Source organism: Acipenser ruthenus, chromosome 13 (assembly GCF_902713425.1).
Source record: "Acipenser ruthenus chromosome 13, fAciRut3.2 maternal haplotype, whole genome shotgun sequence".
Lineage (NCBI taxonomy): Eukaryota > Metazoa > Chordata > Actinopteri > Acipenseriformes > Acipenseridae > Acipenser > Acipenser ruthenus.
The window spans coordinates 32,887,346-32,903,683 of record NC_081201.1 but is presented as its reverse complement, the minus strand read 5'-3'; the positions used below and the strand labels follow the sequence as shown (position 1 = coordinate 32,903,683).

At 42.0% G+C, this 16,338-nt stretch overlaps 1 protein-coding gene across 2 annotated transcripts in view; it reads right to left on the bottom strand.

The window, feature by feature from the left end:
* Window positions 1-7,504: 7,504 nt before the first annotated feature.
* LOC117417709 (netrin receptor UNC5B-b-like) overlaps window positions 7,505-16,338 on the bottom strand; it is a 64,574-nt gene continuing 55,740 nt past the window's right edge. For both annotated transcript variants that reach the window (XM_034029922.3, XM_034029923.3), the window contains 6 exons: window positions 16,170-16,335; window positions 15,587-15,820; window positions 14,839-14,988; window positions 13,240-13,404; window positions 12,690-12,871; window positions 7,505-12,345 (listed from right to left, as the gene is read on the bottom strand). In XM_034029922.3, the coding sequence (XP_033885813.3) occupies window positions 12,180-12,345; window positions 12,690-12,871; window positions 13,240-13,404; window positions 14,839-14,988; window positions 15,587-15,820; window positions 16,170-16,335 (1,063 nt within the window). In that variant the 3' untranslated portion in view covers window positions 7,505-12,179. The remainder of the gene's footprint in view (window positions 12,346-12,689; window positions 12,872-13,239; window positions 13,405-14,838; window positions 14,989-15,586; window positions 15,821-16,169; window positions 16,336-16,338) is intronic.

Genomic DNA, 16,338 nt, shown 5'->3' with positions numbered 1-16,338 from the left:
GCGGTTTTGGATGGTACTGTTTTATTCCTAGATGTTCTCGCTTTGCTTTTTTTTTTTTTTTTTTTTAGACCAAAAAATAGGAGTTCATAAAATGTTAAATAAGCAGCGCAGTGGGTGATCTGAAAAGAGTGTGGCGCCAAGGACAGTAGCCATAGTGCTTGTCTGCTTTGCTTACTGAAGTCTTTCTTGGTGAGTTTTTGCCCTCTAGTGATCTCAGATTGAAGGTATGCCATGCACTCTACTGTATCAGTACTGTACAGAACAGAGACGTGGGTGGGTACTCGCAGTAAAAGTCCATGGTGTACTGCAGTACACTTTTATAAGGGACCGTAAAAGGCGCCCAAGTCAAGATTTTAAATTCAATTTTATTAGCTCTAAACAGTGCACCAGCAGTATTAAAACTGGACCCCCGATTTCTTTGCTTAAAGATCTTGTGAATCTTGATTGATTGCATTGTATACTTGGATCAGGAATATGCAGATTTTCCCAAGACAACACCTTAGGTGAAGTTGTGGCTGCTACCTGGTACTTCCTCATGTTCTATAGTTCACTCCAGTGTCCCTAGTCTGTTGTGATAGACAGGCACCACTGTATTTTTGCAGTTTTCCCATGCTTTTGCCATGGTTATAATATGCATTTACCATAGTTTACCCTAGTTTGCTATATTTATTAATATGATTTACCATACCTGACTATACTCAATGCTTACCTATGCTTCACCATGCTTTCTTTCACTGTTGTATCCCACTTTGCTATGCTTTAATACAGTAAACTTGTATAAGGGCGAGCTCACCCTGGGTTGAATCAACTGCAGACACCAGAGCAGCCATCTGTTTGAATTCTTCTGAGACCTTTCAGCCCTCCGAGAACCTCTTTCAGCCCTCCGAGAACCTCTTTCAGCCCTCCGAGAACCTCTTTCAGCCCTCCGAGAACCTCTTTCAGCCCTCCGAGAACCTCTTTCAGCTCGCAGACACAGCAGCTCCCAGGAAAATAAGATTTCAAGAGAGAATTACATCTTCTTGAGACCTTAAAAAAAAAGCATGTCCAGCTATTTTTGAGGATCAAGTTGAAAAAATGTCCCCTCAAAGACAGCTGATGCTGTAAAATACTAACCCCAGTCTTCAATGATAATTATGGCAGTGCTATCCTTATTGTAGATTTTAGTACAGATAGTGCTGCTGCTCCAACCGATCATTGTATTATTCAGATTGAGCTCGCCACTTGAATCAGATGCTGACAATCAGGTGGGGGTCATCGCTGTTGATTGGGGTAATTTACCATTGCAAGTGAAACAGGTGAAGAAACAGCTGCTTGGCTTTGTGATGGTGGCTGCTTTTCATCATATCTGCAGAGAACAGCACTCCACACAAACCCAAGCAGCTGGTTCCTCACTTGTTTCACTTGGAATGGTAAATTAGCCTAATCAACACCGATGACCCTCGCCTGTGGAGAGCTTATCTGATAATCGAATAATTTGTGCAGCTCTTGTACCAGATGTCAAAAGCAATGATACATGTGTGTGCAATTATTTAATGATAACGCTGCGCAAATCGCCAGAAAAAACAAACAAACAAAAAAATAACATCAGTTATCTTTAACACAGCTGTAGTTTGTTTTGTATAATCAACAGGTGTTTTCCTACAAGCAGAGACTGGCAATTGTACCACTGAATTGAGTGGAGGTGTGTGTTTGGGATGTGGATTACACTAGTGTCCACTGGGGTGCGAGGCTGAGAGCACAGGAGCTGCATGTCCACTGGGGTGCGAGGCTGAGAGCACAGGAGCTGCATGTCCACTGGGGTGCGAGGCTGAGAGCACAGGAGCTGCATGTCCACTGGGGTGTGAGGCTGAGAGCACAGGAGCTGCATGTCCACTGAGGTGCGAGGCTGAGAGCACAGGAGCTGCATTCCAAATGTAGAGCACCTCTTAGTTTCAGCAGGGGGCGCTAAGCTCTCTGGTATTACATCAAGCCAGCGTGGATAAAAAAAAACATTGAAATAAAAAAAAGGATAGCGTATTTATGCATTTTGAAGTGCAATAATAATACAAATAAAAAAGGATCGAATTTTATTGAAATGGCCTTGCATTTCCTAACTGGTTTACTGGAAGCACCAGTAAGGTGTGCATTACATTACTCTGCTTTTTACACAAAGCATGGATATCATTAAAACAGGTTAACCATTCCATTCAATCCTATTTGCAGGGAAGCAGCCTGAAATCTCCCCCAGACAATATTTAGAGATGATTTCATTCCAGAGGCTAAAAGAAAGCCTTTTCTTTCTCTCTCCTCTCTCTGCCTCCTTCCACCCCTCTCTTTCTCACCCCTTTTTCTCTCTCTCTCCCTCCCTTCTCTCTCTTTCTCTCCATCCCGCTTCTCTCTCTCTCCCTCCCACACTGGTGCAAAATAAGGCCCTGTGCACAAAACAAGAACTGTTTTAAGGACTGTTTTGATTAATTACATACAATTTGCTGCCTGCTTTTGACTATTTTAGAAATGGATAAGAGTTTATTCTCATTTTTCAAAGCAACATTAGTGAGAAGTCGCTCCTTCCCTCCCTTGATCCCTCACTGTCGCTCCCTATCTCCACCCCAACCCCCTCTCTCCATCTCCTAGCTTTCACAAACAATAAAAAAAGAAATCTTGAGAGTTATTATCTCCTAGTTCTCACATTACTCCCCCGCTAAAAAGCCCCGCAGCCACATTGTTCATCATTATCAGCATGGTTATTGTATTTCCACATAAAAAACATACATCTCTTAAAAGAGTGGTAGTGCAGAATCGATAGAGTAATCCATTCCAAAAAAAGAGAACACTTACAATACATATTACACGAAGGGGGGATAAAGGCATCCGCATTTGTGGAACCTTTTTTTAAAAATATAAACCCATTGCTGAAATCTTTAACCATCTGATTTATTAAGTTCTCTTAACTTTATATTGTGAAAAATCTGTAATAATCAGCAGCTGCCTGGCAGAATACAGTATATATTGAACCATCTAACCCTCTGTGACTCTGTGAAGGGCCAGAAAGGAATAATGAGAGACAGCTGTGAGATTTCCCAGTTACCATGCCCTTAGAAGCTATTGTCAATTGCTCAAGCTGGATTCAATTGAAAAGACAGCACTGCCGTTTAATCAGGCAATCTGCTTGTTTTATGGCGCTGTTCCCCTTATAAACGTTTACCTCTGATTTTTGCAGGGTATTTTTTAAGTATGAATTCATAATATAATAATAATAATAATAATAATAATAATAATAATAATAATAATAATAATAATAATAATGTTTGGTGCTTTTTTAATTAAAATGTAATCCAAGTGTACAGGGACTACACCATTCTGAATAAGTAACAAAGATGCCACTGTAAGTTATTTATTTGACTTGATTAAAAAGCATTAAATACATGTTTACCATAATGATTTCCATTACATGAGAATAGATGTTAAAACTTCATGCTGATTTGAACTTGGCTCTCACCAAGATAAGCACCAACTAAGACGTAGCTTTACAGTAAACTAATGTGATCCATCTGTGTCTCCATCCATTTGTGTTTCCTTCCATATGATGATGTAGATATCCTTCTGTCTGGTGTTGATGGCTGAAGTGTAATGCTGGCTCCAGGGATCAGCTTATTTTGCCTCCCCAGCGCATCAGCACACACAACGGCTGCGATGCTGGCTCCAGGGATCAACCACAGTGCGGTCTCCCCAGCGCATCAGCATGACAACCGTCTGGATTGAGCTAAGTAGGGTACATCTCTGGGGTCGTCAAGTGGGCACCTTCCATTCTCTGTGTTTTGTTGACTAGCCCACAACACCTCAAGTGGGCTCAAAGGTAATTCTGGTGTCCCAGCATCACCCCCCTCCGTCCCTCACTCAACTCAACCCAACTTACTTACTTATCAGCGTTTCTTTCTATTGTGCTTGAGATCCCAAACCAGAATCTTTCCGTCTGCTGCTTCAGATAAGTTCTTCACTGTGCAATGCAACTCTTCGCCACTGAATCCGACGTCTCTGAGAAACCGGGTTTTAGAGTGTGCCACAAATCCTCGACAACCCACCTCCACTGGGTAAACCCGGACTCGCTGTTGCGGCTAGTTGAGCATACCGCAGTTTCTTCCTCTCATACGCCTCATCTACAGCATCCTCCCGTGGCACTGTTAACTCTACCAGGTGAACAAGGCATGCTGATCCAGACCACAAGACAATATCTGGTCGAAGGTTAGTGGTGGCAATCTCAGGTGGAAAAATAAGCCATTGACCAACATCTGCCAGCATTTTCTTCCAGTTTTCAACACAGGTGCTGCCTCCCTTATGCATTTGTCGCGTGACTCTACTAATGTCATTTCCAGTCAGACCTTGGCGCACTTAAACTCCTCTGTTAGAGCGGAGACTGATAAATGCAGTATTCCTACCATAAAGTCCCACTCTGCTGAGGCAATGTGGATCTCCCAACCATTTCCTGACGTATGAACTGATTGAAGCTTCCAGCTTCTCTACTGTTGTCAAAGAAACCTCGTACACAGTCAGTGGCCACAGCAGCCTCGGCAGTAGACCAAACTGAAAGCACCAGAGTTTTAGTTTGCCTGGTAAAGCGCTACTGTCTATGCTCTTCAGCCCTTCCACTGCTTGTTGTCTAACTTCTCCCACACATCTCCCAAGACTTTTTACTGGCTTCTCAGACACTGTTGATATTGTCTCACCATTAATGTAGAACCTTTTATCTACCACTTTATCTTTAATTATAGAGATGCTCCTTGATTTAGTGGGCTTGAATTGCATTCGTGCCTATTCAATGTTATTGGTTAATTTGCTCAATAACCGATTAGTGCAGGCTACTGTTGTAGTCATGGTTGTCATGTCCTCCATGTATGCACGAATTGGTGGTAGTCACATTCCAGAAGCCAAGCGCTCTCTCCCACTACCCATTTTGATGCCCTAATAATTACTTCCATTGCCATGGTAAAAGCCAGTGGAGAAATGGTGCATCCTGTCATTATTCCAACTTCTAGGCATTGCCATGTAGTGCTGAATTCTGAAGTTGAAAAACTAAATTGCAAGTCTCCCAAGATTCACTAAATTTGTTATTGTCATCGGTACACTGAAAAAATCAAATGCTGCCCAAAGAAGTTCATGTGGCATTGAACCATATGCATTAGCCAAATCCAGGAATGTCACATGGAGCTCCTTCCTCTCCTTTTTAGCTGATTGAATTTGTTGCCAGATCACATTGATGTGTTCTAAGCATCTTGGGAAACCTGGAATGCCCGCTTTTTGTACTGAAGTGTCAATGAAGCAGTTCTTTAATAGGTAAGTTGACAATCTCTGAGCAATAATGCTGAAGAAAATCTTGCCTTGAACGTTTAATAGGGAAATAGGGCGAAACTGACTGATGCTTGTAGAATATTTTTCTTTAGGTATAAAGACTCCACCTGCTCAGTGCCATGCTCTTAGTACAACCTGTTTTTCCCATGGCACTTTCATCAATTTCCACAGGATTTGTAGAACACCTGAAGCACTTGCCCTTGCTTTTTTCACAGCTTACTCTACTTCTTTCCACTTAGGTGCACAGTCCTCCATTTGGTATTCTGGTGGATTGATAGGTGGGATGTCTGAAGGAATTGACATAGGCTCCTGCATTTTTGAATCTGCATGTCTTTCCTCCAAATATCTCTCCAGCTCAAATTTAGATGCTTTTAGTGTGCCATTTTTCTCACTGGTGAATAACTTCTTTACAAATTTGAATGGGTCTTTACAAAAGTTAGTTCTCGCACGCTCCTTCTTTCCGTAGGTGCTCAGCTCTGCGCAATGTTGTAAGCTTATCTTTTATGACCCTTTGTAACCAGATTGAGTCCCTCCTTCTGACTTTGTTCTGCTCTTCTCCATTGCTTCCTCAGCTGTCTCCTTTCTCTAACTAAGCGTTCAATCTCCTGCTGCCATCTAGACTTTCCAGGAATAGTTTGTACTTTTTCCTTCCTTTTTTCAACTCCAAACCTCTCACTTCCATATGCGTAGATGATGTCCCCAAATTTATCCAGCTTCTTTTTAACTGTTCCACTTAACCTTTCCAACGCAAAACAGAGATCTGTGTTTATTGTGTCCAACGCAGTTTTCTCATAAGCTCTTGGCCATTTAACTCCAAAAAAGTGAGCTTTACAAAATCACAAAAATTAATATGAGGTGTGATTTACTGTAATTATTCAGTTTGCTCTACGTGCTTTAAATGTGTTTCCAACTAGATTAGAGTAGTGTTGCTTTAGTGGATTGGTAAGGTTCTTGCCTCATGGTTTGAGCTCAATTCAAAGATCTGTATCTTTACATACGCACCTCGCTGCAGACCGCTAGACGAGAGGCTCGTTCATACTTCCAGCTGCACTCTTCAGAGGCTTATTGTTGTACCGCAGTTGATTAAGAAATAAATAATTAAATGCACAAGTGAAAGGAATGCCAGCACTACAGTGCATTATTGATCTGTACCTGACGCTTTGAACAGGGATCATCGATCATTTTGTTTTTCATATGGAGTGTTGCTGTTTGAATTAAGTGGGTCTTTCAGTTCTCTGTCCCCTTCCAGTAACAGTAATAGTGTTGCCAGTGCCAACAGGTTCCTGTAGCTAACCTGGTCCAGTCCTTGCTGCAGAGCAGAGGGTTTTGGAAGTTTAAATTCCAAGATTGCTGTGCAAAGCAACAGAAGTTAAAAACCATTACAGTGGTGTCAGGAGTAGGATTCCTGTAATAGGCAGAGGGTTTTTGCTGAAAGCATCCACAATGGTTGTCTCTCTTTAGCAGGGGGGTGTGGAACAAGAACTGCTATGATAAGGGCAGGGAAATATAAGAATGTACAGCATGAAACTCCAGCTACCCAGTCAGCCAGAGAAGCCATTCTTTCAGCTGCCCTAGCAGAGACTTTGTGAGTATCCTTCTCGTATAGAGCAGGCCTTAACTTGGGATTTTTTTAAACAAATCAACATTTGCAATTATTATATCAAACTTACAAAGTTATGTAGTTTGATTTATTTAATTCAAAAACACCATGAACTTACCTGTTTCAATTGGTGGGAGAAATCTGAATTCATTGCTTTAGAATACAGAATACAAAGTCAGGTACATTGATGAAACGTAGTTATGCTGAAGTTTCCATTTAATGATAGTTACTAATGCACTTAACACACAATTCTGTGATTGCAAGAATGGGACTCCATAAATTAACAACAAGTTATATTTCTGATTGTATCCTTGTCTCATAAGTATGTGTATTAAATACAGTGCTTTAAAGTGCACGAGATATTGAATAGTTACAGAATGTGTCTTCTAGCATTGAGTGTGTCATGGGATATTCTAGGTAAGTTATGGGGGAAGCAGCTGGCAGAGTCCAATCCCTGGATCCAATCCTGAGATGACATTGTTAACCCTTTAACTGCAACCACAGGTTCATTGCATATAATTGGCACAAACAGTGTGTTCATTTCAGTCTATGACACCCACAGAAATATAGCACACATGCTTCTTGTTAAACTAGGAAATATAATTTATTGCATAAAAATTATTTTTGTTACAATAAGAAGGCTAAACATTTATTTACAATTGGTAATGTACAGAATAAAGCAAACATTTTTTTCTCTTTATATCATTCATTTTAAAAAGAGGCGCTGACTGTTTATGGCATATTCTATTGCTTACAAATCTCAAAAAAGGAGGTTTACGTAAGGGGTACTGGAGCCAAGAGGGGAGGCAGACTGAAACCAAAGAAAAAAAATGCAAAGGCAATGCCAATCTTGAGAGCATTAAAATCGTTGTAAAGATATAAAATAAGCTACAGCAAGCTCCTGCTAGCTTCATACCTTCACAACTCTTCTATTCCTTTTGAAATTGCTCTTGTCTTTGTGCTATGCCTGTTTCAGAATAGCGGCTGGACGATAACTTTGACTGCACAAACAGTACTTCAGTCCTTGCTGTGGCACCAGAGGATTGGAAGTTCAAATTCCAAGATCCCTTTGCAAGACAACAGCAGTTAAAAACCATTACATTGGTGTCAGAGTGGGATAACAGCAATAGGGAGGCAATCACTCAATACTTTTATGTAGTTTGTATAATTGTGCTCTGAACTAGGCTTATACATTGATACAGTGGAGCAAACTGTATATCTGCACTTAGTCAAACTGAGGACATTTCCTTTATTTTAACAGAAAAAAATACTTCAGCAGTTTCGCAATATGGGAAATTCAACAAATACATACTTCAGTGTTTTATTTACATTGCTTCTCAGTTGTATGGCGCCACTCAATGAAACGTACAGCCACTTCCACAAAAGAATTGACCACAAAATAATAAGAAGAATATTGTGTACATCCCCTCTGTACAGTAAAGCAGTTCTAAGACGCTTAATCATTTGTACTTGCATAGTACTTATATAAGGAACACATTAGAAAAAAAAACCAATATGATTATCAAATTAGAAACACGCAATATGAGTTGTTGTTACCGAGCTTATTCCAAAGTGGAAAGATACTGCTTACGTTTCGGTTTTCTTTTTCACGAGTTAAACACTTTTCTTTTCCATAATATTAATAATAATAATAATAATAATAATAATAATAATAATAATAATGGTGATGATGATAATAATCATAACAACAATAATAATAATAATCATGATAATAATACAATTAACAATAATCATAATAATAGTAATAATAATAATCATAATAATATTCCTAAAATAAGATTGTGATAATGGTCTATAGTCCCTGTAGTTGCTTGTTTTAGGGGTTGGGATATTTTCTCACTACAGTAAATTTCTCTGACAATGTGTCATAGAAATGCAGTTTGTCATTCTGTTTGTTACTTGTCTGATGTGTGCAGAGTTTCCTTGTTATTCTCTCAAAACGATACTGAACATTGTGGATTTTTCAACTTGTTACTTGTATGTTCTAGACATTCCCATGCAAATGTTTTGTTAAATTATAATTTCCAATTTTTTTTATTTATTTGATGTATTTCCATTTTTTTTCATTCAAAATGCCCTGGGTTGAATCAGCCTTAAGGTGTGTGATGTTGTGACCATTATAAAATGGCGATAATGAATTGAATCTGTTTGAAGAGCCTAACAGCGTTGTCATTGTTAAACTTGTTATAACTGATATGGCGCCGCCAAAGTTTCCATTTAATTCCATGCATGCATTGAAATCACAGAGTTCGCTTTGTCCAAGCCGTTTTAAAACCAGGAAATCCAACGCAACTTTATTTAAAAACCGTCACACCCAGTGACAAGTAATCATAAATACACCAGTCTGCAACTGTATATGAGTTCCAAACAGTCTCATTCTAAACTGACTCATTAATCTCATTCCAAACTCCAGAACTGGCATGTGCTACTCAAGTTCACAGCATCTGTATCTCATTCCGCTGTGAGGAGAGAGGTGAGTCCAGGTTAAAAAGACAGGATCAGCTCCACTGACACTGCAAAGACCAGGACTCCTGGCTGGGCATTCCCTGTGGTGCTTGTTACACGCACTCACACACAGAGCCTGCACCAGGATGATGTAATCTAGTGAAAGACTCAAGTCAACGTTGCACGCAGGGTTTATAAACAACAGCAGATTAAAACAAAACCAAAAAAAAATAGCGTTATGCTCTGCATGTCGGTTTAGACACCCATTAACTGTAAGCAAAGAACATTCCTGTTCCTGAGAGAGTAAAGACTTGGAATTAGCGCTGATGGAGCTCTCAGAATGAAAAATGGAGGAAACCGAATCGCAATGATATCGGATGTTCTGAGGCCATCTGGATTAAATTCGCACTGAAAAAGATCAATTTTTATGTTTTGCTTTTACTGGACTAAAGTTCAGTTGTAAAACAGGGCGGTGCCACTAGTGTTGTAACCCCCCCCCCCCCCCCGATACTGACACCCAGGTTGGGATATAATAGTGGCCTCCAGCACGGGTCATTTTAAAACCAGTCCTTATTCGGGACCTCCAATTGAAGCTCTTTCCTTTTCTGAGAGTTAAGTTTTAGAGCGCTGTGTTTATTGTCGACACTGCGATAGGATGTGAACATTTGAGGTTTTAGCTCAGGATTGATATAAAGTAATGTTACTGTCATTTTCGCCTGTTCTTTTGTTTGATTTTTAAAAAGAAACAAGCAAAAAAAAAAAAAGAAGCAGCAAAATAACAAACAGATAAAAACACAAAATAATCCAACAATCTGGATAATAACTTAAAATCTCGTTTCCTAGGAAACTCTTAATGGTTTCGAAGTTGTCCAAAGCTTATCTTGCCAGAGAGAGGGAGAGGGAGAGAGAGAGTGAGAGCGAGGTAGAGAGAGAGAGACAGAGAGAGGGGGGGGGGGTTAAGTATGAGGCTTTCCGTAGTTTACTAATTCTTTACAACAAGGCAGTCCAACTCTGAATTGCGCTCCTTCTAGGTCATTTGAGTTCTGTTTTACATGCCCCTAAGCCTCCTGCTGGACACTAAAGTCAAAGAGGAGGAGACAAAACATTTTGGCTAGTGCCTTCATCGTTTTGTCTGCTTGACTGATTATAATTTATCCTGTTTTTGAAGTTATGGATAAACACTTAGGAGTACTGTATGGCTACTTTTTCAGACAGACAGTGGGCACTGGGTTTAATGCTGTGTTGGAGGAAAAGCCTGGACTGGAATAGCATTTGAGGATCAGGGTTGGGATTATTCTGAATACACTTCAATTCACGTGCTATTCACTGGAGCTAACTCCTCTATGGGCTCATCATTGGCGGGGGGGGGGGGGGGGGGGGTGTTACCTATCACATCTCTTACATCAATTCATTATTTTTCATGGAAAGCCCTTGAACCTGTTTTAAGATGACAAGAACATTATTTATTCACACACTTTCTCACCATATGTGTGGCTGCTTGAGTTTCACAGCTCCTCTTTTTCATGCTCATTGACTCACACAGTGCAGCTGCCTTCGCACCAGTTTCTCAATCACACGTGTTTTACGTGTCATGATTACTAATGGAGGGAACATTTCCCCAGTGATTTGGTCCACTCGGGCTGGAATGACTCTATGTCCCTAATAGCTAACCTAAAGCCGCAGAGTACTGTACATTGCACAATACAGCAGTTGCACTGTTGGTACTTCATCCCTAAAACCATCTAATTTTGAGTTTCTTGAGAAAATGAAAGCCTTTAAGCCAGTTTCTTAAACAGTTTTGATAACTAACAGCCACTGTGTGCCACTTTCAGGATCCCACTGCAATGATGTGGTTGTATTTGGAGATTTTTTTTTTTTTTTAATAAACTAAGAATGAAGGAATCAGATTAATACAGTCCAGATCGTCTTCACAGAATTATCACCCCAGCCCCCACCCCCCCAAATTGTATTTGTTTTTTTTAAATGTGACATTAACTGAATCGTCTTACTGGTTTGACATGACACCCTACTGGTGTAAACTGCTAGAAAAGTCTAAGGCAACTGTTAGGTGTTGAATTCCCAGTTTGGGATGGCAGAAACACTGGTCGACTGGATCCTCCCCCCCCCCCCCCCCCAGCCCCCCCCACCCAGGATTCCTGAAGCCACACGAGACAAGGGGCAGAGGTCAAAGAGTCATCGATTTGTCGAGATGCAACCACCCACAATAATTAATCACATGATACATATCATCATACAACGCCGTGACCCACAGCGATACACTGAATCACACAATGCTGCATAGCGATCTGAGAGCCACTAAAAACATCGAGAGAGAAAGGCAAGCACTCCAAGTCAATTGCAGACAACTTCTTCAGACTGTCAGGCGTGAATTCCTTTAACACACACATTTAGAAGTTTTCTCTAGCATTTCAATAATGAGCATTAACGATCATCTAAAACCCATCCCAATTTGACCTGCATATGACGATACGAATGAAGACTGTAGCTCAGCTCAGTTTATATCCTGACCCGTGTATTATGATGATATGCACCAAGCTTTTCTGCACGCTGGGATTTCCATTTCCATTCATATCCCAGTGCTTACTGTGTCTTTACCGTGTAGCGATATCATTGTTTCTGTATCGTGTCACAGTATCCTTCGTGTCTTTTGGACGCTTTTATCTTGCCTTGTGATTCGTGAAATGCACATTGGCTGTGTGGTGGGGTTTCGCTTCGCCTCCTCCATTCTGAGTGGTCTTGCCCTGTGAGTTCGTAGCCCCGCCCCTTCTCAGCAGTCGCCCTCGGTCGCCATGACCACCAGCACTTCGCTCTTGCCCATCTCCTCGAGTGCGCTTGCCAGCGAGTTGAGGTCCGCGTCGTCATGGTGACAGGCCTCCCACAGGTCCAACAGCACACCTGTGGGGCTCGACTTGGTGGCAAAGTAATTCAGGTACCTGGAAAGAGAGCAGGTGAGGGAGAGAGGGAGACAGAGAAAGGAGAGAAAGAGAAAGGGGGAGCAGGGGAGAGAGGGGAGGGAGGGAGAGGTCAGTTAGTGCTGTACACATCCTTAAATACTTTCATCACTCTACTTTTCCTACAAGTTAAAGTGCCCCACTGACCCACAATTCTGTTTAGTTTTACACCAACATATAACTAACCTTGAAACCAAGGAAGTTTCTGATGGACTGAGGTATAAGTTCATCCCTCCAGTTGCACTGGGCCCTGTTTTGAAGCAATCTTACAGACAAAAGATAATTTTCGGAGAGGAATCAAACAGATCGGGCAAGCCTGCCTTTACCTGTCGAAGCCCAGATTGTGTGCCAGCAATCTCCAGTCGTTGCCCCGCGTGGTGGGCGCGTCCAGGCTGCTGCAGATCTTATATCGGATGGACGAGGGTATCCTGAAGGCATAGGGCCCCACCTGAATGGATGGGCAAGGGTCACTGTCTGCGGCGGGGAAGGGGTTAAACGGTGTCACGTTCTGAAATAACAAAACGAAAACCAAGAGTCAGAAATAACACCATGGAAGTGCAGTATAACCTCAAAATAAATCAAAATGAATGGTTTGGTAAAACATAATAAATAAACATCACATTTATTCCATCGGTTCATTTTAAAGTCGACGGTATCACCACGTGCTGTACAGCTTGTCCCTAGAATCGTTCATCAATGCAGCGATGTTACGGTGAACACGAACCAGCACTAGCATCTTCGGGGTCATCTTCTTTTTTAATGATTGCCTCTACCTCTAATCACTGGTCAGATCTCATCACTTCTGCCCTTCTCCATATCTCCCTTCTTCCTCTCTCTGCCACACCTCCCCTTTCTCTGTTCTCTCTCTTTCCGTACCTCCTGGATGAAGGTGTGCAGCTGGAAGATCTGCCCCTCTCCCTCCACCTGGCGCACACAGATCTTGCAGGTGAGCTCGGTGGATGCCAGGCTGTGTCTCTCCAGGTTGAAGGTGCAGTGCAGGGCGCGCTGGCTGCCACTCCAGATGTGATAGAAAGGGATCTCCTGCAGGAGAGAAAAGAAAACAGGACCTTGCTTTAATCCAAACTCTCCCAAACTCTCTATCACTGGGGCGTTGTGGAATCTTTTCTTATGCTCATCCGGTGCCTAGTTGCTGATTGATCCCAGAACTGTGCATCCAGGCAGCTCTTGAAGCATCTGAATGAATAAGCAGCAACAACATTCCAGACACCCACTATAAAGATATTGATTAATTAAGGTGGAAAGGAGGGAAGGAGTGGATGAAAGAAATCTGAGCAGATCACAATCCAAGAAAAATAATAAGAAGGACTGACCAGGCTTGACCCTGCTGCTGCTGCTGCTTATCTTTCTGAGACCTGAGCAGATCACAAGCCAAGAAGAAGAAGTCCTGAGGCCTGACCCTGTTGCTGCTTATCTTTCTGAGACCTGAGCAGATCACAAGCCAAGAAGAAGTCCTGAGGCCTGACCCTGCTGCTGCTTATCTTTCTAATAACTTTTTTCTTTAATGTGGAGTTGGACATGAATTTTAATCGACTAGTTCACTCAGAGTTCTAAGTGTTTCTGCAATGCGTGATTCAAGCTTCACAACTACCATGTTTAATGAATGTTTAATGAGCTGTTGAATTCAGTTCTACAAATAAATATTCATGTGGAAAGCACTGAATATGACATGCTGTCCCTGTCCTATTAACACCTTAACATGGCATAAGGTGTTAGATCTGTTGTTATTTTTAGGATTATAATTATCATTATTTGGTAGCAATCATTTTATCACATTCAAATGATTAAAAGGGGATACATTTTCTCCAAGCTTCACTAAATATCAGATTTATTCTATTTGATTATTTTTTTTAAATCCTCAGCTTAGGAATCGTTTATTTATTTATGTATTTGTTTATTCTAGTTTTTTCTCTGGTTGCTGCTTTGAAATGAAACAAAAATAAAACCTCTTGCTCGTTTTTATTTTTAAACCTGTAATCAGATTAGGACTCTTGCCTGATTCTCAGCGGCTGCAGGGTTCACAGAGATCAGAACAGGGCACTGAACAGAGGCAGAACGTATTCCAGTAGTCCCGCAGTGTCGACAAATTATGGGGAACTATCAACTCGTAAGGAAGCTTTAAGGCTGGATCATCCTTCAGTCTGGCGACCACAGGGAAACAAGACGTGCGACCAGCTAGAGATGATTGATAATGATAATTCTACTCTGTTGCCCAGTCTCCCTGGGATTGTCAAGACAGCCACAAGAAGAGAGAGATGAGAAATCACCCTCAGCGACAGTCGCACAATCAAAGTATGAACCAGCCTTAAGAGGATATCTACCTGGAATACATTTATAAATAACATTTAAGAGAATTACAAATGACAGGAGGCCACCACTCACCACTCTCTGTGTGAAGAAGTGTCACCTACCCTCTGTCTAAGAATATATAATAAGTTAAGAATATATAATAATCACCTGGTATTTGGCCAGCAGCTTGCTCTTCCACAGGGAGTGAGGGATGTCATGGATGGACAGTCGCAGGTTGTGGTAACTGTCTTTGAAGAGCAGAGGCTTGGGCTCCTCCAGCAGGTACCCTCCCTGGTTCCGTTCGAGCTCCAGGATCTCCTGCACACACAGACAGACAGAAATATGGTTAAACTCCACAGCGGATATCTATGACACTAAGACATCTAATTCGTGGATTGGGAATCAGAAATGATGTCAGTACTTATGGTCATCACTGTATGTGTAAATAATACCAATGCTGATTTTGAAGTTGCTTAACTAACTCCATACCTTGCAACCAGCCATGGCGACCAATCTCTCTATTACTTGTAGTCTATATGATGTTTACAACATTTTTTCAGATGATCCTTTATCCCAGATGGGGGGCGAGGGGGGGTAATTGTATTAATTGTTGCAGCACGACCGTGTTTTGATGGCATTATGCTTTGGTTAACAGCTGAGACCGACACAATTTACAAGAGTTCCTGTTTACGTTTGAATTTGCTGCCCTTTACTGGGATACTGTATTATTGCTGTAGCGGAAAACTGTAAACCAACTTTCTTGTAACTCAGCACCAGATGGTTCTGACTTGAATTCATTAACCGACACAGACAAACAGACAGACAGCTCACCATGAATGTGCCACTTTAAGACAGATATAGAAACAGACAAACAGACTCAAGGTCCATGGCAGACAGACAGATTAGACAGACCGACCTTGAGTGCGTCAGGCGTGTCCTCTATGCAATACACTTTGAGGCTGTACTCAAGGGAGCTGCAGGCAGCGGGTGCAAAGATGGCCAGCTGGAGGCTCTTGAGAGCGGCGCTGGAGTAGGATTCCCCCACCAGGCTGTAGGTGCCCAGCTGGTCCAGGAGCACATGGCAGGAATGAGGTTCCAACTGGCAGTAACAGGGCGTGCTGAAAGTTTCCTCATCCAGTGTTACCACCTCCTGGTGACAAACAAGAAGAGAAAGAAGATCATGTTTTAACACTGGGATGGAAACGTCAAGGCTCATATAGTAACACAGATAGTCTCTGCCTAGCCAGTAGGGGTCGCTGAAGCGTGGTGAAGTGAACTATACCCATCTGATTTCCCTTTGTAACTTGCAAGGGCCAATGCAGTGTTCCCTACGGACCCCCAGCCAAGAACGGCAACTTGGTCCAACCGGGATTCAAACCAGCAAGATCCTGATTGCATTACTGATCCTGCACTCCACGCGGTAGTGCTTTTGCAGGGTGTCTGCAATAACAGGCTAACAGGCTATGACCCTGTGTGTGAGGACACTGTGTGCCACTCACCTCCCATTGGCTGTGTGCCTGTGTCTTGAGCTTCACCATCCAGTCAGAGGAGGCCAGGTCGGCGCAGTGCGGTACACTCAGGACGACCGGGCAGCACAGCAGCAACCCTGTGGGACCACATGTCACCACGGGGCTCAGGACAGTCTGTGTGCCCTCCGAGGGGAGCCTG